The following is a 25,364-nucleotide window of genomic DNA, read 5'->3' as shown; positions in this document are numbered from 1 at the left end:
CTACATAGCGGTATGCTAACTACTTCTTAGCTGACCGTCTCTCTGCTCAAGACTTACATGACTTGCCTGAGAAGTTCTGTTGGAGATGACCTTCCGGACACTACTTGCCGGTAGAGAAGAATCTCCGTGCGTGACCTAGTGGAGAAGACTGGAGAAGACCTCTTATCTCCTCTAGCTACCCTCTTTATACTCTGTGCGCGGCTGACTAATTTGTTATTCCCGATAGCGGTGCCTTTCTCAAGATTGCCGCAAAGTTATCTATCTATAGCTTCCGGTCCTTGTTTGACTCGGTTTCCCTTTCACTATTTACTTCTAATGAGCAATCGCTGCCTGGCTGTAGCAAACATGTTGTTCCATGCGTCCTGTACAAATATGTTATTTACATAGATTTCTGCTGGTTTCAACAGCTCTGGCTCCGTGCTGGCGGTGGTTCGGTCGACTGACAGAACACCTCCCCCCTTGGGGAAAACGTTGGCATGGCAATACAAACGTTTTGCCACCTAGATTTAAACAGTTATTTTATACATGTGATACATTTCCTTCTTTATGATTATATACCTCTTACTCTCTGTAAATCTTGACATACTTTTCACCTATCACATTATGACATATTTTATATCTTTTACATTTCTTATATCGTTACTCATTTTGCATGTTACCTGTTTAACGTTTCTATCATATTATGACACATTTTCATATTTCTTATACATTTTGCATGTTACCCATTATGACACATTTTACATAATTCATACATGTTACATTTTATTTACGTCATGATACTTACCTAATAAAATACACAGTTTTTTAACTTCTTTATTTTCATAATACATACAATTACATCTAATTACAATTATAGTACATATAATTCCTCTTTAATAGGGTTTTGTTCTCTGTGTCTTAATACTTCGTCTACTTGTAGGCGATGGACTTGTCCATACAATATCTACAATGTCATCTTGCTCACCCGTAGGCTGAGTCAATGGCACTACACTGTCACTCTCACTTTCTTCTTTCGTTATATTTACACGTCCTGCTGTGTATGTCACTTCACTTTCATGTCCCTTACTTGGCATACTACGTTTATGAAGTAATCCAGCGTGAGAACTCTTGTTTACAATTGTTTGTTTAAAGCATATTTTTTGCACAACACTCATCAATTCCTTGACATTTCCTGTAAAATTTATATACTTTGCAACATTTAACACAAACACAACACATTAATGGTATTAATATACCTACACCTAGATACTGTAAAAAGTTTATGCGATACTCTTTGGTATTTTTCCTTATTTCTTCTTCTTCTTCCTCAATTAACTTCTCTAACTCGTCCACTCTATGACTTGCGTATTTAAGGTCTGATACATGAGTTAGTACATTTACTAAAGGTAACTTATTTTCAAGATGAAGTTTTTCTAATGAAATGCTTGATCCCAAATATTCACAACAATCATATTGAATAGCGATGTCGGGTACGACATCCTTACTTGTGTTACTCTGTATCACTGCGTGACTTACAATCTTAGCATTTGCACTAAAGCATCTACACGGTTCAAAGAATGATATTATTCCTACTCCTTGTACAATTTTGTCACTAGGATCTGTACTGCTACACATTATCGTTATCTTTTCCTGTCGAGGTGCTACAAATATCCACTGGGTTTGGTCCTCTAGTGGAATCCACATAAATTCCTCTATATGTACAATTCTCTTTACACAATCACTTGGAATAACATTAGCTTGCATTATTCTAACTATGCATTCCTGACTAGCATGTGTGAACATTAATGGAAGAACTTGCTTACATATTCTTAGTTTCTCTGATAGTATCTTACATTCTCTTATTTCATTCTCATTCATTAACTGATACATTTGCTTAGCACTATCTATAATTAGATATTCTTTACGTGTCTCAATAAAGATATATTCTGTCTTACTCTTATCAATTACGGTAGGAAATGGTATTAACCTATATACATTAAACATTACATTATTCACCAAAGGTGTCTGAATTACGTAACTTAACACATTCCTGGAAATAAAAATACTTATTTCTGACACTTTTAAGATTTTATCTGTGTTAGCCATGCTAAGAGCCACTGGTAGAAAAACATCCTTAGGAAAACTGCTCTGTGATCTCTGAAAAGATCTCACCAAGCCTGATGGGCTAATAATTCTGGGTTCAATCACACCATTTTGTGCGTTTATAACTGCTCTTAGCAATATTTCATATTGATCTTTTACTTGACTTATACAATCTTCTAACTCAATAAAGTGCCTATTAATTACTATCCTCAGTGAATTTTGCTTAAACAGACTCTGTATTTGAGTTGTCTCATTATTCATGTGCTCTTGGATTTCTTTAAGATTTGTCTTGAGTCTCTGCTCATTTAGCGTTACCTGATATAATGTTGAATTAATTGTCTGCAAGGTAGATCTTACTACCGTCATTTGATTTTTCGCTACTTTCAACATTCCTAACTGTTCTTCCTCTAATTTATTTATCTTACTTTGATAAAACTCAGCGTCGGCTTCATCAAGGGTACCAAATAACGTTTTAGAGATAACTCCAATAAAATTAAATATGCCTCGCTTGCTTCGCGGTCTCTCTTCGTTATTGGTTCTAACTATCTGATTTAAAAGTGACTTAGTTTCCTGTATAGTTTCTAACCTATTTTTAATCATTCTAATATCTCTTATACAGATATGGTTTTCACTTTCCTCTAAATCCTTACACATTTGCTCCGTTTTCTGAGCTGAGTTCTGAATTACTCGCAGTACATCGTTTAATTTACTAATGTTTACGTACGTTATGAGCTTCCACGTCGTACTATAAAATTGTGCTGCTCCTACATGATCGTAATAAATTCCTGGTGTCTCCTGGTACTGCCTTATCTGGTAATCAATTGTTGCAATTCCTCCTATATAAGCCGTCACGTGGATGAAGACGATCTCCACCACTAAGGTTGTCAGCTTCATCTTCGAACTCTGAAATGATTAATCTTCTTTTAGCTCTTTTATTCGCGTAGAGCTCCTACTTATAGTATGTATTCTACACAAATAATTTTAATCTATTCATGTGTACCTTCATAGTTTTATTCCCTTTCTTTTGAATGATACAGTTTACTCCTTCGACTTTTACAACTACATATGGCCCTATCCATTGAGCTGATAACTTCTTTGACCTGCCTCTCCTTACTGTTTCATCGTGCAGTAGCACTTTATCTCCTACTCTGAAAGTTACTTCGTGTGTTCGTTTGTCATACGCCCTTTTGGATTTCTCTTTTGACTGGATAAGCGTTTTTCGGGCTATCTCGTGGCTTTCCTGAAGAGTGCTCTTTAATTTCACTAACATACTTTCCTCCTCGCTATAATTATTTGCCTCCGGCTTCTTTTGTAATACTCCTGGGATGTTTGCTTTCCTTCCAAACATTAGTTCAAATGGAGCATATCCCGTACTGGTACTTGGTGTTGTATTATATACAAACATCGCGGCTGACAGAAATTCATCCCAATTCGTTTGGTCATAGCTTACATAATGTCTTAAGAATTCAATGATACTAGCGTGTGATCTTTCTACTGATCCATTCGATTCTGGTCTGTACGCAGTTGTGTGTACTTTATTTATGTGAAGAAGTCTGCATAGCTTCTTCATAACTTCGCTCATAAAATTAGACCCTTGGTCTGTCAGAATAGTGGTCGGTATTCCATATATTAGGACTACATTATTCATCAAAGCTTTCGCTACCGTATCTGCTTCTTGATTCGGTATAGCTATGGTTACTAGATACTTTGATAACAAGTCTTGGCATGTTAGTATATACTGACTGTTGTGGTCTGTCTCAGGTAATGGGCCTACGATATCTAACGCCATTTTTTCCATTACGCCCTGAGGTGTATCTGTAATTTGCATACTCATTTTGGTATACGGTTGTGATACCTTGTTTCTCTGACATGATTCGCATTTCTTAATATATTCTTCTACATCCTGTCGCATACCTGGCCAATGTGTATACTGACTCAATCGTTTAAATGTACGCTGAGTACCTTGATGTCCTCCTATTACTGAATCATGAAACTGCCTGATAATTTCTCTCTTTTCCTCTGCTGTTTTCTCTTTTTCCTGTGAACTATCTGTTTCTACCTTTTCTTGTTCCCTAGCTTCGCTTTCGTGCGTGTTCACCTCTGTGTTTTGTTCTGTATCTTCAGTATTAATTTCTGTTTCACACATAACAGGGAATACCTCGGCATTCCTTTCTATTCTACTCAAGGCATCTGCATTACTGTTAAGCTTTCCCTTCTTGTACTGAATCTCGTAATCGTACTCCTCTAATTTTAATCGCCATCTCAAGAGTCGCGAACTTGGATCTCGTACAGAAAAGATCCATTTCAAGGGTTTGTGATCTGTTACTATCACAAATTTTCGACCGTATACATAAGGTCTGAAATATTTGACTGCAAAAATGATTGCACATAATTCCTTTTCAATTACACTATAGTTCTTTTCGGCTTTGTTTAGAGTGCGTGACGCATATGCGATTGGCAGATCTCTACCCACGGGTCCCTGAGATAAAACACATCCTATCGCATAGTCACTTGCATCTGTCGTAATATTGAATGGTTTCGAGAAATCTGGATACTGTAGTATCGGAGCTGTCGTTAATTTCTCTTTTAATACATTGAATGCCTTTTCTTGTTCATAACCCCATTCATACTTTACTCCTTTCTTTAATAATGCATACAAAGGCTTGCCAATTTTACTATAGTTCTCTATAAACCTTCTATAGTATCCTGAAAGTCCCAAAAAGCTTTTCAGTTGCTTAGTCGTTTGTGGTTGCGGGAAATCCTTGACCGCTTCCACCTTCTTCGGATCAGGTTCAGTTCCTTTATTTGAGATCACATGTCCCAAAAACTGAGTTTCTGCTCTTAGGAATTCACACTTATCTGGGTGAATTTTCAAGTTATGTTCCCTTAATCTTTCAAATACTTCAACTAATCTTTGATTATGTGTCTCGAATGAGTCTCCATGAATTACGATATCGTCTAAATAAACCCAACATTTTAATCCATTTAATCCGCTTAATACTGTTTGCATTAATCTCATGAAAGTCGCGGGCGAATTTTTCATCCCCATTGGCATCCTCTTGAACTGATAATGTCGATCTAACGCACTAAAGGCCGTCTTTTCTCGGTCTTTTTCGTCTAAAGGGACTTGATAGTATCCACTTGCTAAATCAATAGTAGTAAAGTACTTGGCTTTTCCTAACTGGTCAAGTATATCGGTGATGTTAGGTAAGGGATGAGCATCACCTATTGTGACGTCATTCACACGTCTAAAATCCACTACGAGACGAAATTTTCGCTTGCCTGATGCGTCCATCTTTTTCTCTATCAATAAGATTGGTGCGTTCCATGGTGAGGTTGAACTTTCAATAATATCATCTGCCAATAATTTCTCTATCTGTTTTTGCACTTCTTCCCGTTGTGCTTCTGGCAGTCTATAGGGGCGGACATTTATTGGTGCCGTATCCTGCTGAAGTGTAATAGAATGCTTAAGTGTGTTTGTACATGTTAACTTATCTCCCTCTAGGTAGAATATATCATTATACCTTGCACAAATTTTAAGGATTTCTTCCCTGTCTTTTGCTACCATATGACTTGTCCTAATCTGTTCAATAACTCTATTAATTCTTGATTTTTCTGGGCTCACTGTACAACACTGTTTTATGCTACCCGTATTCTCTTCACCTTGTTCTTCAAAGGGTGGGCCATTCTCCCCTACTGTTTCCTCTAAGTGGAATATTGGACTGTTTACATAGACCTCATCCTCAGTAGTGTTTAATACACTAATTATCGCCTGATATTTCTTTGCTGTGGTAATACAGCTGGATATTCTTATCCCTGGGCCTAGTTCCTGTTTAGAAATTATACCATCCCCATATTCTTTATCTACTTCTACACATACCATGGTTTCTGATCTGGGTTTCAATTTCATTTCTACTGTAGCTGCTGCTCCAAACGGATATACGTAGTCTCCTATATTCAAAATCTTTTGCTCACAGTTTATTACGGAATTCCATAGTACATTCTGTCCTAGAATTCCATCCTGTGGGATGTCGAACTCATGTCCTACTACATGAAATCTATAAAACTTGTCTCCTATCTTTAGACTGGTTGACCCTTTTGTTTTCGATGATCCCTCCGTAATTCCTTTAATTCCCATAGTATTCCTTCTATTTATTCGGCAGTTCTCGGGAAGACTAGTTTCCTTTATGATGCTTACATCTGCGCCTGTGTCAATCAAAAATCTCCTATAGGGCTCATCTTCTGCTATCTTAATTATGACCGTAAATGGTCGGTTGTTCTCTCTTGGTTTTCTTCCGTTTTCTTCCGCATTAGGGGCCTTTCTACTTTCATGGCTCGCACTCACCCCTGCTGTACGAGGCCGTTCTAGTTTGTCGAAACTACATTAGTGTTTCCTCTTATTTGTGGCCTAGCTCTGCCTTGCTCATCTCTACTTTTCCTTTCAGGTTTCCTGTCTCTTCCTTGTGTCAAGAACCAACAATCTTTTATTAAATGTGATGCCCTATCGCAATTATAACACCGTTTCATCCTTGCCTGGTATCCTGCTGTTCGATTCCAACACTCGGTTTTCTTATGTTCCTTTTTCCCACATTGAAAGCATTTAATATCTCCCTTTAATATATTAATTCGTGTGCTTCCCGTGCTTCGCCGCTGTTCCTCACAGTTACTTGTGGTAGTCCTACAATCTCTACTATCGTGTCCTGTTTTCTTACATTTTTGACACTTCGCAACCCTACAATCCCTTGCCATGTGTCCTGTTTTATGACATTTAAAACATTCCATTGTGTTAGTGACTTTGTTAGTGGTGCGAATTTTGCGCTGATTGTTTTCTACACGCCCTCTCGTGTTTATCTTTTTCTTTAAGTAGCAATCCGGACTACTGTGTCCCATCTTACCACAATTATTACATGTTCTGGTATTTATTATACCTGGTCGCTTAGATTCGGCTGTAATAGAAGCTTCCTCTTCTATCCCATATGTTACTGCGCTCTGAAAGTCTTTTGCGTGCTGACCACGCACATTCGACTTCACACCGGGATTACTGAGACCTTTAATAAAATATGCACGTCCTAAGTGCTCTGCTATCATTCTAATTCCGTCTGTCTCTCCTGGACTAGCTATCTCTAAAGCGACTCTATTCGCGTTGCCCACTCCTGTACATTCTCGCTTTTTCCTTGGCGAGTTTCTGACATTTCGCTAACATAATGTTCGAGTGTCTGTTTCTCCGCGTAATATTCATTTAATACTGCTTTCGCAGTCGGCCAATTCTTTACGTCGCGCCTAACCATAAGTTTGCGCCTAGCTTCTCCCTTAATTCTTGACAATACATATTGATAGAAGAATGTATGTTCTTCTGGTTTAATTAGCCTGAAAGCTGCGTCTACGTCTGCGCAAAATTCCCTTAATTGACTTTTATTTCTTCTGTCAAAATTTGATTCTACTAATCTGCATGCGGAATTCACTGGCATGTGAATACTAGGTCCACTTTGAGTAGGTTCCTCAGTTTCCTCAATTCCACTAGCATTTGACATCACGTCTTCAGAATGGTGTGACATCTTTAAAATTTAACCTTACTCTCAATTACTTAAATTGTGGCTCTGAGTATGACTTACCCCTTAGTGACGTCTTCTTCGATGGGTTGTCGGCTGTTGTCTCCGCTTGTCCTGGACTACTGGGTCGGTCTTCTCTGCGTCCTCGTCTTCTTTCAGCTACCTGCCGTGCTGCTCGTTCTGGACCCCTGGACTTCTCTGCGCCTTCGTCTTCTCTCAGTTGATTGCAGTGCTGCTCTCTGAGGTATTCGAACCCGGGAACCCCGCTGCTGACACCATTTATGTCGTGCGGCCGAGCGGTGTGTCGCTTGTCAAATTGGTGTGGGAGCTGGATGGGTGTCTCGGAGAATACTAAGTGAAAGACAGCTTCTGAATCCCTTCTCCAAATTAATATCTCTGTATATTGGCTTCTTCTTATTTACAATGTTTACACGTTATGATAATCTCTTAGGTAGCATGGAAAACACGTTGCTTATTCTGATTCAATTCTCTCTATCAGACTCTATACTGCCAATATTTCTAGTCTCCCTGAGACTGTAGTCTATCTCTTGAATAACTGGTTACTGTTTCTAAAGTTCCTTGGAGTACAAGCTCGACTCAAACCCCGACGTCTTAATATCTCTCTTACTACATAGCGGTATGCTAACTACTTCTTAGCTGACCGTCTCTCTGCTCAAGACTTACATGACTTGCCTGAGAAGTTCTGTTGGAGATGACCTTCCGGACACTACTTGCCGGTAGAGAAGAATCTCCGTGCGTGACCTAGTGGAGAAGACTGGAGAAGACCTCTTATCTCCTCTAGCTACCCTCTTTATACTCTGTGCGCGGCTGACTAATTTGTTATTCCCGATAGCGGTGCCTTTCTCAAGATTGCCGCAAAGTTATCTATCTATAGCTTCCGGTCCTTGTTTGACTCGGTTTCCCTTTCACTATTTACTTCTAATGAGCAATCGCTGCCTGGCTGTAGCAAACATGTTGTTCCATGCGTCCTGTACAAATATGTTATTTACATAGATTTCTGCTGGTTTCAACAGCTCTGGCTCCGTGCTGGCGGTGGTTCGGTCGACTGACAGAACAGTACAAAGACACAGCTCACTTGTGATAGTACATACTGTATATCGCACCCTCACACTGTATTCAGAAGTAAGAGATATTATTGTCAATATTCGTATTATTATTAATAATAATTCATTTGTATATTTATTTTTAATATTTTATAAGCTGGATGGTCTTCATATGTGATATAAGTAATTTTTTTTTGTACAAGCGCATGGGAAAACAGTGCCACTTACAAGTCGGAAAGTTTCCGTGAGTCATGTGGAATAGCCCAGAGTCCGATAACGTGGGCTTGTTTTTATTGTCATGGGACTCGGAAGAGGTTCGGGGCGTAGTCTTGGAATGGCAAGAGGGTCTTCCACACGTGATTGCATGGCCAGGACCAATTTAGACATATCATGAGAGAATAGGGGAACCTGAGATCTACATAGGCATGTGAGAAAAGACATTGGAGAAAACATCGGAGGATTTGCCTTAAAACTATTGTGGAACGTGGTTGACGTGACATTTTGTGGAATGTGATGTGTGGTACTGTGGGGTGCTTAGGCACTTGATATTATATCACCTGTGGCGGCTTGGTGTCTTATATGTTGATGAAAGCTATGGCGTACTGTATTTCAGACTTTCCATAATTTATATTCTGGAACAACAAACGTGTGTTGCTCAAGTGAAAATATCTTTAAACCAAGTGTTAGAATCAGCGAACACAGAATTATAAAGGTACAGTATTAATGTGATATAGCAAGTGCTAATAATGAGAATATACTGCAAGTTGTGTTGATACACAGAGACAGTGAAGAGTATTTATCTATATATACGTGCTTTGTAATTAATGTTCATCGGGATGACTACAAATGGCACCTTGGACCTAGCTTTCCGTTTACCACTGTTTTGTTGTTGTTATTGTTGTTGGATAATTGTATAAATATGTAGTCTTCCAGCAGTATTTTGTGAGTGTATTTTATGTATATTTTGGTGTGTTGATGAGGTGTTCATGCACAGATATTATTTGGAATATAGTTAGTTATTTTATAATCATAGGAGTTATTGATGCACCTAGGTGCAGTTCCTACCTATTTAATCATTTTCAGAAGGTTAGGTAAGACCTGAAGCAGATGTACCAGTACGTAGCTTTATGTACACGCCCTGGGAGAGAAAATCATCATGCTCTATTAAAATTTGAGGGATTCATTCTGGTGAACTCTGACGCCCATACTGTGGACATTTCGATTAATTACTTTTATCAATTTTTATTTCAAATGTTTTGTTTCAGTTATTTATTCATATATAAAAAAAGATTACAAATGGCGCCCAACGTGGAGCAATAGCTATTAATTGTTATTTAGAAAGATTACACACTCTCTCACAAAGAAACTCTCGAACTCACGGTTTAAAAATGTTCTGAAATTCATATGGTAATACAAACTCTCCAGGAACAATGTCTCTGCATCTCTCCAACGATTTCAATAAGATACAGTCTTCTATGATCCAAAAATTAAAGACCTCTTAGATTCACAATATGGAGACACACCTACGATCCACAGTGTAAAGTCACTCCTACGATTCACGAATTATAAACTTCTTCGACTTCGACGAACCACAAAATAAAGATACTCTTACGATTCATGAATTAGATGTTCTCTTACCTCGTGCTAGCCGTTTTATTAACTTCCATCTTCTCATCATTATGCACATTCAGGGCACCGATCATCTTCTGGTCCAGTCATATTTAAATTTTAGCATGACGCTTTCACCTCACTGGACTTAACTTCGTGGTTTGTTGTGGCTTCATCGAAGTTATTCTTCCTCCTGTTTACACCAGTCCACCTACTTTCTAGCCTCGAACATGATGACGATGTATTCAAACTTTATTGAATGACGCTAATATACCTTCGTCTGCTCATGCTTCTCCGTTTGCTTCAAAATAGCCCTTCGAGGTAACGATTCGTTCGAACAGTAACTACAAGCGTCCTTTCCTTGTTAAAGACATATACTGGCCTAATTCTCCCCCACCCCCGTAGACTATTGATGCCTGTCATATCCTGTCATTTACAATATTTTGCCACACAATGAAATATACAATTATGAGGCCTATCATTATTAAACATTGGGAATTTATAATACAATTTTGCCATTGTAATCGGCATGAGCATGTCAAACGGGTTCAGTATGTGTGCTTATTGCTCATTATACCGAAATATTAGAATTTTCTCTTACTGAGCAGTTTCATGAAATCTGGTTGAAAACCCATCCTTTCGATGACTTTCTTCTTAGTAAGCCTTTTGAGGGATTCCCCAGTAGATCCATCCGACTGCAACGCCGCACCGTAGAAGAGGGTGAAAAGGAGTAGCAACTCACAATCCTCTTTCTAAAATCTAAGATAAGATTTCGGCAGCCAAACAAATGACGCATTTCTATAAGGAATCCTTTTTCTCTTTCAGTTCTTCGCTTGATTGGACTGAGGGCTGCCAGTTCTCGTTAGTTGTACAGTATCTCAGACGTTGATGAACGTCGTCACTCTCTTAATGTGTTTGTGATAATGATGATGATGATGATGATGATGATCGTATGGTCTCACTTACCGCGTATAATAATTTTGCTTTGACGCAATCTAGACTGCCGGAGGAGACTGAAAGGTTTGCCGGGTGCCCTGACACGGACCGCCGAAGGAGAACCAATCCCGGAGCAGGAACCTTTTTGTACACCTATAAGCTCTTTGAAGCAGCATTTCGAGTTACAGCACGAGCACAACAGACAGATTAACCTACAGCAGTTAGTGACCAAACAGTCAGAAACAGGCTTCGAGAGGCGTGTTAGAGATCATGACGACCCGACCAAGCACCTGAAGAGGACAGACGATATTGTGACGGGATACTGCGGTTTACTGTAAGTCACCTGCACTCGCAGCTAGACACTGGCATAATTCCGGTGCTGTTCTAGAATGATTCCTGTTTCACGATATATCGATGACATTTTGGTCTGTTATTCTGGAAGGGACGTAGGGAGCGATTTCGTCCGAAAGTTGTACAATATAAAGTTGCTTATGGAGGTGGATCTATTTTGGTGTGGGTAGGCAAAGTATTAACACGAAAATTGATTTCCTAATTATTCACAATGGATCGTTAACTGATCGACGATACATTGACGAGATCTTAGTGCCACATATGAAAACGCAGTGTTCATGCATGATAATGCACATGATGCCAACCTCGTTTGGAGGTTCCTGAAAGAGCACCACGTGCAGCGAATGGAGTAGTCATCTAGAAGTTCCGACTTGCCGATCGAACAACTCTGCGACCAACATGAACAGCGCAACCGAGCGAGAAATCCACTCCCTAAACTGCATGACCTTTAATACGCCATTTTGGAAGACTGGGGACGTGTGGCGCCTTGTCACAAGCATGAGCATGCGTTGTGAACCCGTTACCCATGCGAGAGATGGCAATACTCCTTATTAAGGGGCTTAATGACCACGTAGCCATTTTCATGTGTGGCTAGGGACAACTTTGTGAATGGCACGATGATCAAAGGACAACTTTTAATTTCAGTTGTTAATTGTTGTAAAGGAGAAGGTTTGTTTTCATTGCGAGTTCGGTTTGATTTCAATAGGTATGCGCATCATGGAGATATGAGCATATACAATGTGAGAAAATTTCTGTTTTGAGCAGTGTATTTTCAGAATGTTTTCAATATGGACTTATTCTTTGGTGCTATATCCTTCACATTGTTGTTCATTTATTACTTTGCGCTAAAATAAACCATTAATGAATATGCAGATATAAAACTCTACTTGTCTGCGACATCTTGCTCGTGCACTGAGCTTCAAGAAAGGTTAAAAGTGGTATCTCAACAGCGCATTAGCCGCCAGCGTCTAGGAAGGCAGTGCTAATCCAACTGACGAGCCTGCTGCTTCAGTGGGGCTAAACTCAGGTTAATATTCTCGATTGAAAACGCCTAAGAGTAAGAATAATTTCAATTTGTGGTGATACAACAGTAATAATACTTATAATATAATTATACTTATAATACTTATAATATAGTCATCATCATCATCGTGTTGTAGACGTTTCCGTTTTTTTCTATCATACGACAGAGCAAATTGAGTCTCTATTGGGCGATCTATATCTGAGTATAACAAATTTTACCCGGTAGACACGAAATGTGTCACCAGAGGTCTTTTACATGCCGACATCGTACGACATGGACTGTGCGAATTCGCCCTTCGTATACCTCATCCAGGTTTAAATGCGCGATCTTGGGATCCGAAGGTGGTGTGTCCACCACTAATAATACATAGAGGGAGGTATCGGTGGAGTTAAATAATGGTTCCCTGCCGGGATGTTAATGTTTATTATATATAATGCGTTTTCCCCTCTAAGGAGCATGTAGAACCATTATTTAGCACTGGTCTTCTTGTTCTTATCTTCCCGAAACTTCCCCATCATTTCACTATGGGCTTGTCTTCTCTCTTGTGTCCAAGCATTTTTGAGTTCCAAGATCCTGGCCGTTGGGTTCTTGGATGAGAATTTATGCGAAATTATTTTTCTCTCTGAATGTTGTCCGTGTAGTAACCAGTGGGTCAATGCTAATTTCTGCAAGGTCGCTTTCAGTGTCTACCAGCCAGCGTAATTTGGTTTGTCGGGTTCCGTTAATGATAATGAAGATTCTTTTTTGGCCAGTCGAGACTCGTCCGTTCATGTTATATGTCCGTAAGATTTCATATGTCTCTTCCCTGCAGCACAAGATTATATGAAATAAAGTGCAGTAAAAGTGAAACGAACGAACCTGCTACAAATGAGAGGAAGCAATTTCGAAAGCTTGAAGCTATATTTATATCTTGACGTTTTCTCCAGTATTTTGGAGTCGGCAATTGATTTTGGATTTGGCCTAGTTTTATGGCCGGATGCCGTTTCTAACATCAATCCTCTATGGGGGGGGGGGTGTATTCAGTAACACGTATTTCTGTGTATTAGAAAGATCACTCAGCCTGCGAGTTAGAGGAATTAACCACACACAGTTAAAACCCATGACTCGGTCTGGACTCGAATCCAGAGCCCTCTGAACCGATAGCCAGAAATAAACTTTCCTAAACTTATCCTAGTTATTTCTGAGCTCACCATGCTCGTTTGGGTTTTCACCGAGGGTTTAAGGCCGCTTACCCTTTTTGGGTGAAAATCTAACCTGAGATCGACCGGAATTTGGACCTGAGACATCCAGTGGAAAGTCAGCAGCTAGGCCGCTGACCCAAATACGCCCCAACCCCTTCACTAGACACCACCTTTCTTCTCCGACTAATTATAAAACCCTGAGGGAGCTGGGGGATGAGATGTGTGCCTTTGCCAACGTGGCGAGAGGTTCTACTCTCTAGACGTCTGTTTCTCACCAGTATTGTTCATAGTTTTTCCCTCCGCGCATTTTCAGTCGATGTTATATCACTCAATTAATCGTTGTGTCAATACATCCATCAATCAATGTCACTGGTGAGATTTAATATATCGGTGAAAAAGATCCTTCTGATCAGAGTAAGAGTTACAGAGAGACATCGACAAGTTAAGTCTAGGGATCAAATTCCACAGGAGAGGGCGTGGAATATAAAATATGAATTATAAGAATTCGATTTTTATCTTTTATTTTTAATAACTGTTTGGCTCTTCAGTCTGGGGAAATAACTATGAGTAAATCTATATAGTATATATAAATAAGAGTTTTGTCTGTACATTGCTGACAATTAAAAAATGGTATATCTGTATCGGACGTGTCCACAGTAACAAGGTTATGCACTTTTTATTTTCCGTCATTTCTGTATGTATGTCTGTCTGTATGTATTTATGTATGTATGCACGGGCATCACGAGTAAACAGCTTAACGGAATTTAATACAAATCGGTATGTAAAGTCGGGGAATGAGCCACCACAATCTAGGTTATAAATAATTATACACTGAGTGACAGAGCAAATGCAGCACCAAGAAGGAGTGGTTCGAAAGGGATGAAAGTTGGGGAAAAAACAGAGACGGCACGGACGAATAATTGATGTTTATTTCAAACCGATATGCAGGTTACACAATGCGCACGGCATCGACTCAGTAGGATGTAGGACCACCGCGAGCGGCGATGCACGCAGAAACACGTCGAGGTACAGAGTCAATAAGAGTGCGGATGGTGTCCTGAGGGATGTTTCTCCATTCTCTGTCAACCATTTGCCACAGTTGGTCGTCCGTACGAGGCTGGAGCAGAGTTTGCAAATGGCGTCCAATGAGATCCCACACGTGTTCGATTGGTGAGAGATCCGGAGAGTACGCTGGCCACGGAAGCATCTGTACACCTCGTAGAGCCTGTTGGGAGATGCGAGCAGTGTGTGGGCGGGCATTATCCTGCTAAAACAGAGCATTGGGCAGCCCCTGAAGGTACGGGAGTGCCACCGGCCGCAGCACATGCTGCACGTAGCGGTGGGCATTTAACGTGCCTTGAATACGCACTAGAGGTGACGTGGAATCATACGCAATAACGCCCCAAACCATGATGCCGCTTTGTCTAGCGGTAGGGCGCTCCACAGTTACTGCCGGATTTGACCTTTCTCCACGCCGACGCCACACTCGTCTGCGGTGACTATCACTGACAGAACAGAAGCGTGACTCATCGGAGAACACGACGTTCCGCCATTCCCTCATCCAAGTCGCTCTAGCCCGGCACCATGCCAGGCGTGCACGTCTATGCTGTGGAGTCAATGGTAGTCTTCTGAGCGGACGCCGGGAGTGCAGGCCTCCTTCAACCAATCGACGGGAAATTGTTCTGGTCGATATTGGAACAGCCAGGGTGTCTTGCACATGCTGAAGAATGGCGGTTGACGTGGCGTGCGGGGCTGCCACCGCTTGGCGGCGGATGCGCCGATCCTCGCGTGCTGACGTCACTCGGGCTGCGCCTGGACCCCTCGCACGTGCCACATGTCCCTGCGCCAACCATCTTCGCCACAGGCGCTGCACCGTGGACACATCCCTATGGGTATCGGCTGCGATTTGACGAAGCGATCAACCTGCCCTTCTCAGCCCGATCACCATACCCCTCGTAAAGTCGTCTGTCTGCTGGAAATGCCTCCGTTGACGGCGGCCTGGCATTCTTAGCTATACACGTGTCTTGTGGCACACGACAACACGTTCTACAATGACTGTCGGCTAAGAAATCACGGTACGAAGTGGGCCATTCGCCAACGCCGTGTCCCATTTATCGTTCGCTACGTGCGCAGCACAGCGGCGCATTTCACATCATGAGCATACCTCAGTGACGTCTGTCTACCCTGCAATTGGCATACAGTTCTGACCACTCCTTCTTGGTGTTGCATTTGCTCTGTCAGTCAGTGTATTCACACTAAGTGAAATGGTAGTTTAGGGGCATGCCTAAAATGCAGTTCTCAAGTATCTATGTTATTAGTGGTCCTGTAGATAAATATTACATAACGAAAGTTATATAGAATTAAATTTCCGATCATGTATGCCTTATACAGGTTTACGACAGCGGCTATGATACCAGAGAAATTCATGAATTCCGATTTTTGTTGCGAAGTCCATATCACCGCCGAGCCACAAGAAAATGGGTGAACAGAATTTAATGAAAATCGATATGTTAAGTCGGGTAATAATGTGCTACAGTCTAGGTTATAAATCATGTTATGCGAGCTCCATGAAATGGTAGTTTAGGGGAAGAGGCCTAAAATTTAATTTTTTTAATTACCTATGTCCAATCGAAAAGTACTACATAATCAAACTTATAGAGAATACAATGTACGACTTAATACAGTTTTACCATACCGACTATGATAACAGAATAATGGATTTAGACTTTTGTTACTTAGTCCATATCAACGCCAAGCATTTGCTAACATGGAAATATTGTTCGATCATGTTAATTGGCGATGGTTTTTGTCACGATTGTCTTAAGGTGTAAAACCACGTGGTCACAAGGTCCGTATCGACAAGGAAAAATGTGAAGATGATTATAAAAAATTAGAAAATGTCATAAAGGAGCGATCGCTTAAAGAATAAGACAACGGGGTGCCGTGAAAGAAGGAGGACTGCCTTTACATGAGATGCTTTAACATCACAGAGTCGGAAGAAAACTAAACGTGAAGGTCTACAATGTGAAAGCTCATAAACCTGATCAGAAATAACATTACATTGACTATTGATGTGATGTGATTTGTCTCTTCTTCTGTCACGCATCTCCGATAGATGACATTACTGCTGCCTCAATATTGGCGGAATGTACCTGTGGAGTTAGATAACTTAGCACATTCTATATGACTGCACGGTACTGCAGCTAGTAAATTTATAAACTACATGAAAGGGAAAACGTAACACCTGCAAAAGTTGAACGAAAATCACGTATCACTCAGGAACAAGAATAACCTGAAACTGTAAATAATGTCATTTAAAAATGTAAATATTATTAACTTATTTGACAAGGCCGAAAGGCCGTTTTATTGGGACAGTTGGTATAATATACGAGCGGACGATAAGGCTTTTTCGATTCTTGGTTTTGATATTTTAGCGTCGGACCAGTTCGACCCCACTAATTGATTGATCTTCACATTCCTACAACCATCGGAGCAATTCGACAACACCCAACACAACATAGAGAATAGAAGAACTGTCACACTTTACAGAAGTTATGAAGATGAAAACTCCAATATTTAAGTAATGTGCTTTCACATTATGAGTCTGTCCCTGATTTTTTGCCCATCATTCCAAAATCCATGGAAGCACACATTATTGCCGGTTGTACTAATTACTTAACTCCCACCATGACCCAAAATAAGGAAGTGTAAGATACTTGAAAGGGAGAATAAGCTTACGATGAATTCATAAGTCGACACGTATTTCTAACTCTCACCTGGAGGTTATGAATATTATGTTAATAGAGCAGGGGTTCGCTCTCTCCACGAAATGGTCGTTAGTGATCAAACATTCAGTTGTGGTCACACTTCCTAGTTCACCTGCCCGTTGGAAGAGGTGACTGAAGAGGGCTAAAAGTGCGAAGGAAGCGACCGTGGCCTTATTTAAGGTACAGCACCAGCATTTCCCTGGTGTGAAAACGGGAAACCACGGAAAACCATTTTCAGGGCTGATGACAGTGAGGCTTGAACCCACTATCTCCCGAATACTGGATACTGGCTGCACTTAAGCGACTGCAGCTATCGAGCTCGGTGATAATGCTTTCTACAAAGTACGGGAAGCGAAAGAAGTGCGTAAGAGAGGGTTACGTCTCAACGAGAGAGAGAGAGAGAAAAAAAGAGAGGAGTAAGGTAACAGCTGACAAACAAAAATGACGAACAGTAAATGACAGGCGGTAGTATGCGGCGTTTCGGCGGCATTGAGAAATCCAAATGCAAGGTCTCTTATATAAACCAAGACTGTCCAAGCGGCGTTTATACGCAAGCTGCAGTATTAGAGGCGCGCGCATAGTTCTTGACTTTGCCAGCTGCGTGCACATGTTCGATCCTGCAAGCATCAGTCGCCAGTCAGAATCTCAGCTGTTAACACGGTGAGGTAGTTATCATTGCAACACCGCATTTTCATGTATAAAAGTTCTTTTTAGTACGAGTCGGCTCGACGGGTACGAGATGCATTGTTCAGCAATTGCCTGGTGAAGTGCCACCTTCATGAGCACAGATTCACATTTGAAACTACTGGTTCAGTGCTCAATAAAAATAAATTTAAAAAAAACATGCGCGCACACGAACAGTTTTAACAATGGAAAAGGTAGATGACATTGGTGCGAATCTTGAATGATCACCGAATAAATCCCCAACAAAATTAGCACAACAAGCAGGGATTTCTACTAGAGAACTCGTGCTGCTCCGCGGCATTCATTATAAATAGGTCGAATAACGTGTCTTGGAATGAAATTGCTCCATGCCTTGCCCTGGCGCTTTAGTATTTGTATTGCTGGTGAGATGTAGTGTTTACAGTGTGCTGTGTCTTCTGGTATAGGCTACTTTGTTACTTTCGTTGACCTGTCTCAGTCTCATCCTTGACTTTGACGATATGAAAGTGACTAAGGTATGAGCGATGCTAGTAATACCATTCCTTATGCAGCCAGTCCCTGTTATGAATGGTGTGAAAATATCACTCATATGGTCGGTTGGTGCATGCATTTCAGTGGGCTTGGCAGATGGATATGTAATATCAATTTCTGGCTCGGTGAAGAAAGCAACGGGAAACTACCTCACTCTTCATTTCCCTTGTACGCCTCTAGTGATGCCTAGGCTATCTATGACAGCTATTGGTGGAACTGTGGAGGATCATACTATCCTTCGGGCTGAATACCCAATATACATACATACATACATACATACATACATACATGCATACATACATACATACATACACACATGCATGCATGCATTGCTTGTTATTGTGTCAAGTGACTTTTTGTGGGTGTTTTATTAAGACGCTGATATTTTACTATTGTTGGTTGTTTAATTTAAAGTTTTATTTATTTTTTAAGTTCTTAAAATTTTAGATTGTTTCGGGTGGAAGTTTGTCCTTGTTGCAGGCCATATTGTCTGAAATTAGATGATCCTTTCAGACAAATAATACAAATAATTTAAGTGATGGTTGTATGTATTTACGCGTCGCGCAATAGATATGATGTACACGATTCCACCTGTCAATGGGACTGTCACCAATTAGCCTAGTGGACCCGAGAAAAAATCCTCACGCATTGGAAGAACTGAAAAGAAAACCCATTACGAATGAAATCAGAAATACTAAAGTGTCAGAAGTCACTCGCGCCAGCCAGAATGTGGTTACCAGATACAATGCCTGTACAACCCAGGAAGGATGACACGCTTAAAGCAGGCCGGCCGCACGCGACATAAGTTCGGCTGAGGCAGCTGCCGTAGCGCGGAGTACAAACACCGTACGTTCGGTCTTAGTTTACATGAGAGACCCTGTATATGACAAAGGCAGTCTGGAGGTAAGTGATATAACCCAGAAACACTGATTACATGTCGTGGTGGCGGTGCCAAAACCGCTAATATGACAATGCTCTTCCTATCCATTATTTCCCTTAAGACTGGTCACGCCTCGTAGCCACATGCAGTCCATCAGAACATTCATTATCCTATGTGTAAAGTTTTAAGGAAAATGTACCTTAAATACATCATACTCTGGAAGTGCGTAAATATGCCATGCAAACATACATTCCTACAGTGCGGTAGGGTAACGGAAATAATAGATAGGAAGAGTAATGCCACATTCCCAGTTTTGGCATCGCAGTGACGATGTTACGTAAGTGAAAATGGGAAACCACAGAAAACCATTCTTAGGACAGCCACAATGGGGGTTCGAAACCATTCGTGTATCGAATGCAGAACTAGACTCGGTAGCCGTAGCCCACTAACACATGCTGCCACTCCACTCGGTAATAATAATAATAATAATAATAATAATAATAATGAACACTACCACTACTTGGTCTGATCTATTGATTTGCGTATCTGCTGGAGCGGTACCATTTAGGCAGCCTGCGTACCAATTTCGACGTTCTAATAGCGCTGCCATTTAGCAGTGGATCGGAAGTGTAGAGGACGGACGAAGGAAGCGTGAAAGCCGCGTGTCAAAGTCACCGACTGTTGTTTGTATTCGAGCCAATAGAAAGGAGAGTTTTGAAATGAAAAGTCACGCCCTTGTCGCTGGGATCCCACATTAAACTCGAGATTGTGTAGTTCTCTTAAGGGAAGACTACAGAGAATCATAAATCAACTAGTAGAGTCTCTCAAGGCTGACTATAAACCCTTTCATCTGTAAGTTTCCGATCTGATCGTGATTTGGTACAACGACTTCAGTAGGAATGCTTTATTCAGCCATATCAAAATTAGATGCCCAGTCTTATATTTAGCACCAGTTCTAGGGCGTCAAAGTTTGCTCATCTGAGTACCGCATGGACAGTAGTGAGCGGCGGGAAGCAGGTAGAGTGGGGCCATCGGCCAGTTCATCCGCCACGATCGCACTCACATTACTTCCCTAACCTCGGGAGACCGGAGTCTCTCAACTTGAGAACGGGGGTTGGCGACCACGGTTCCCCCAGCTGAGTCTGGTATAATTCTTGCCAGGTTTCTCTCTTCCATTTCTCCTGTCCGACCTCCCTTGGTCGACTCTCATCCCGGCGGTATTACTTTTACGAGGCCTACGGAGCCTTTCGTTTTCACACCCTTCGTGTCCCTTGTTTTTCCTTGACCGATACCTTCATTATTCGAATTGTTGGTATCCTTCTATTATTTCCCCTCTGATTAGCGTAAATGGAGGATGGTTGCCCGGTTGTACTTCCTCTTAAAACAAAAATCATCTACCTACCAATCAACCCTAACCTCAGCAATCACTGCCACTCCATGAGGCAGCCGGGTCCGTGCGGGCCTCAATACAATATTTTGCACTTTGCATGGAAATACTCCATCTTTATGACTGTGTGACGTGAACTGGCTGTGTTTAATATTGCATCGAGTGGTAAATTGTTATATACGCAATGTATATGTGAACAATTTCCTGCTATTACTGTTTACTCGTGAGTACTTATCGTTGTTTCTAAGATAACCGTTTGCTCCACGTCGCACCGACACTGATAGGTCCCACCGCGACCATGGGATGGGAAAGTGTTAGGAGTGGGAAGGAAGCCCCGTGCTCTTAATAAACGTGCAGTCCCTGCATTTGCCTGGTCTCAAAATGGGAAGCTACGGAAAACAATCTTAAGGGCTGCCAACAGCAAGGTTCGAACCCACTATCTCCCGAATGCAAGATCACAGCTGTGCGACCCTAACCGCACGGCCAACTTGCTCGGTGGTTGTTTCTCACTGTAAACAGCGGATGACCGCATCCTGCTATCTATTTAAGGCTGGTATGCTGTTCAAAGCCAAATGGCATTATTTGCCGAAGAGAATTGGCTGAAAACTGCAATTAACAATGCTGATGAGGCTTTTGAGATATTGTAGTCTCCTGTACATATTCTTTTAACATAAATAAAGGAAAATACCACGTGTTTGTTTATTTATTTATTTATTTAATTTATTTATTTATTTATTTATTTATTTATTTATTTATTTATTTATTTATTTATTTATTTATTTATTTATTTATTTATTTATTTATTTTAGGACGTATACGACGTGCTAAGGACAACGTGTCCGTTGACGTAATTACAGAAGATTCTCCACAATTTCTTGAACTCGATCATACTACCGATGATAACAACATTGAATATGAAAGTAATTTCCTTAACATTGCGCGGAGTGTCGGTGAAGACGTTAAAGACAGCATGCCGGAAAAGAAATAGAATTTTATCGATATTTCCTACAGTAAAAAGGTATTCATCACTGGGGAACTGACGGCGGTAAACAGTTATGCATACTTACTGACGGCTAATACTTCAATCAGGTATTTATAGGTGGAAAAAGGAAGAAAGGAAGAAGAGACAAAATGTTACAAAATCCAGTAGGATGTCCTCCTAGAAAAGTTGCGAGAATTCAAAGATCGCACGCAAAATCGTCCATGATTGTGATTTCAAAACATGGTGACACCAAGTAGCTCAGCGGGTACATTTTCCTTCTTTCAAGGCTTCCAGTTCGTGGGCGGGTACATTTAAACGGTCTTGTAACACTGAGCAAGAAAAATTACACATAAAACGATACACAAATAATTTCAAGACTATTGTTGCAATTTCGAATACCTTTTTGAGCGATACAAAAGACGATATCAGCAAATATTGGCTCTAGTGTTTTCAAGGGTTCGGTTTAAAATTATAAGGTGGCAGGACATTACACGATAGTGGAGAGATGACTGTATTAGCCGAGACACAACCACTCAACATATTAACGCACAGTTACACTGTGCAATCTATTATATCAACATATGGACATCTCTTACCAATTGCTGGTATTGTTTGCGAGAAAAACATGGCATTTCTGACACAAGAGTTGAGGAACTTTCTTCCAAGCCAAAAATCTCTGCGTCGTTGACTCTAAATCCGGAAAATTAGACTAAAATAATTATCAATATTGGCTAAAAAATGAATATTTTCCCAATGAACCTGATACTCATGAACGTATCATACAGAGAATAACATTAAAATGATAAAAGTTGAAGGAAAAAGTATCTGTAAAGACGATCCCGAAAGGCGCTATGGGACTCATCCAGCCTCTTGATGTTTAAGGATTCGTATATGGAAACAATTCATCAGAAACTTCTACGATTTTGTTTTCCACCACGATGTGAACCCCAGTATTCACGAGAGAAACTATATTCTTCGTATCCAAGCCTTTGTACACAATCAGCTTTCTTCCCTATGATTTACAAAATATAGAAATATGCATGGTACAAGGCAGGGCCAGACCATTTTGAAAATCCAATTTCATTTCGCTTTAATTTCATGGCTTCCATATTTCATGTGCTTCTTTTATCGAACTATCTCTAATGAAATGCTCGTGGTGTAAGGCTTGTTTATGTCAACCATTTGTTCTACAGGGTTCAGTTGTGTGATGTGTACACTGAATAGAAAGTGTAATGTAAGTACTTTATATAAGCAATAGAATATTTATTGGTATTGAAACAGTTTTCGGTGCCCATTGTGTGTCGGTGTTTACATACTACGTATGTACGCAGGCCCACGCGGTCCCATTCACTGCATGAAGTGGTAGGAGTGAGAAAGAGAGAGAGAGCGTGACACATGAACTGGCCGGCCGCGCCGCTTTTAGCTGCTTCTCACTCCTGTCTACGCGGTGCTCAGATGAGCAAACTTTGACACCCCAATACGGGTGCTAATTATACGAGTGGGCATCTAATTTTGATATGGATGAATAAAATATTCCTACTGAATTCGTTGTACCTAATATCAATTAGATCAGAGACTTACAGATGAAACGGGTTCCTTCTGAGTTAAGTTTCTCTCATGGACGAAAACTGCGCCACCAAAGGTCTTTAATTCTTCTTCTTCTTCTTCTTCTTCTTCTTCTTCTTCTTCTACTACTACTACTACTACTACTAGTACTACCGCTGCTTTTTCTATACCATGACTGGGTCGCGGGTGCGATCTATGTTGCACTTGTGGACTTGGCCGCCTTTTACGGCCAGTTGTCCTTCCTGATTCCAACACCGTGTCAAGGAATAATTTTTCGTATCATGGACTGGGCCCGCGCACTGAGGTGACCACTAACATATTTATTTAAACAACCTGAATGATCAGGTGTTGCCTTTCAGTCAACATCTGCATGATGAGTCTGCTGTTGATACCTCAATTTTTCAAGATGACAACAGCGAAGTTCATCGGGCTGGACGTATATGTGACTGGTTTTATGATCACTCTCTCACCCTATTACATCTCGATTGGCCTGCAAAGTCACCTCAATTGAACCCCATTAAAAATCTCTGGGACATGTAGGAACAGCGGGAAAAACGCAGACATCAGCATCCCAGCAATTTGGTGGAAATGGGCGATCAAATCCTCAGCGAGTGGCTTAACCTGGACGCGACGTACGTGCATAACCTTGTGGACTCACTTCCTAACTGAATCCAGGCGGTTATCAAGTCCAGAGGCGGAGTTACGTGGTATTAATTGATGCTTGTAATGATTTTTGCAGAGGTGACTCACTTTTGTCCGGTGAGCTCATCATTGTAATGCGTATAGTGTTATGAAAACCTAAGAAAGGATGAGTTATACGATTAGATATGCAATCTTTGAGCACATTTGGGTGAACTCGGAAGACAGTCATATTCCGCAACAATTGAATGACTACCACAACTTATGCGTTCCAGACTAGAACTAAATGTGGGTACTTATTCAACTTACAATTAGTGAGATATAGAATGAAGGGTACATTTTGATTGAGTGTACTTAATTGGTTACACTGGCGATATCATGTAAGGGAGAGTTTCGTCATACTAACATATTGTATACGGCATATTTTTTTTACTAGCAAAATTCCCGTGCCTCGCTACGGTTTTAAACTGAAAGTTATTATTCAAAGTTTATATTTTGGAGAATCCACTGGCAACTGAGTCTGTAAAATACTCTCTCAGTTTGTATGCCAAACGGTTTTGGGGGATTGATTATTTATTTTCTGAACTAACACTCATTTGAAACCCATACAAAAGGATTTGAATGTTTTAAAACTCTATCTTATTTGAAATGTATGATGTAAAAACGACAAACCTGTGAAATTTTGATTTTGTACGTCGAACAGTAATGGTGGAATGAATGCTTTTTTAAGGGATGAATATTTTTAAATATTTATTAACATATAGGATACAGAAGACCACCCTTCATGAAAATATTGAGTTCGTGCCTGAAACGCTTTCTGACGAATGGATGTTGTGTTTTTGAGAGTCAACCACCATCTAAATACCTTAGGGGAGAAATGTTTTGAAGTATACGATATTTTACACCTAGGACATGAAACAAGACCCTTCTCGTACAATTACAACTTTGTATGTGAAGCGGTTTTGGAGGGATGAAAACTTCCTTTACGGAGCTAACCTCGTTTAACACTTTAGCGATTGAGCCCTTAAAAATATTTGCTATTTCACACCTAGGATCTAAAATATATTCCACTATTTGGAATTTTGTCTTCATGCGTTAAACCGTTTCGGAGGAAGGAAGGAATATATTTGTTTTCGGATCTTAACCCCCATTTA

At 40.5% G+C, this 25,364-nt stretch overlaps 1 protein-coding gene across 1 annotated transcript in view; it reads right to left on the bottom strand.

The window, feature by feature from the left end:
- The window catches only part of LOC137500484 (short stature homeobox protein 2-like), a 230,038-nt gene that overhangs the window by 117,276 nt on the left and 87,398 nt on the right, over positions 1 to 25,364 (bottom strand). Inside the window, exon 2 of the mRNA XM_068227384.1 lies at positions 11,206 to 11,264. Within this exon, the coding sequence (XP_068083485.1) occupies positions 11,206 to 11,264 (59 nt within the window). The remainder of the gene's footprint in view (positions 1 to 11,205; positions 11,265 to 25,364) is intronic.

Source organism: Anabrus simplex, chromosome 4 (assembly GCF_040414725.1).
Source record: "Anabrus simplex isolate iqAnaSimp1 chromosome 4, ASM4041472v1, whole genome shotgun sequence".
Lineage (NCBI taxonomy): Eukaryota > Metazoa > Arthropoda > Insecta > Orthoptera > Tettigoniidae > Anabrus > Anabrus simplex.
Note: the sequence above shows the minus strand (reverse complement) of the source record. Positions and strands in the feature narration are given on the sequence as shown.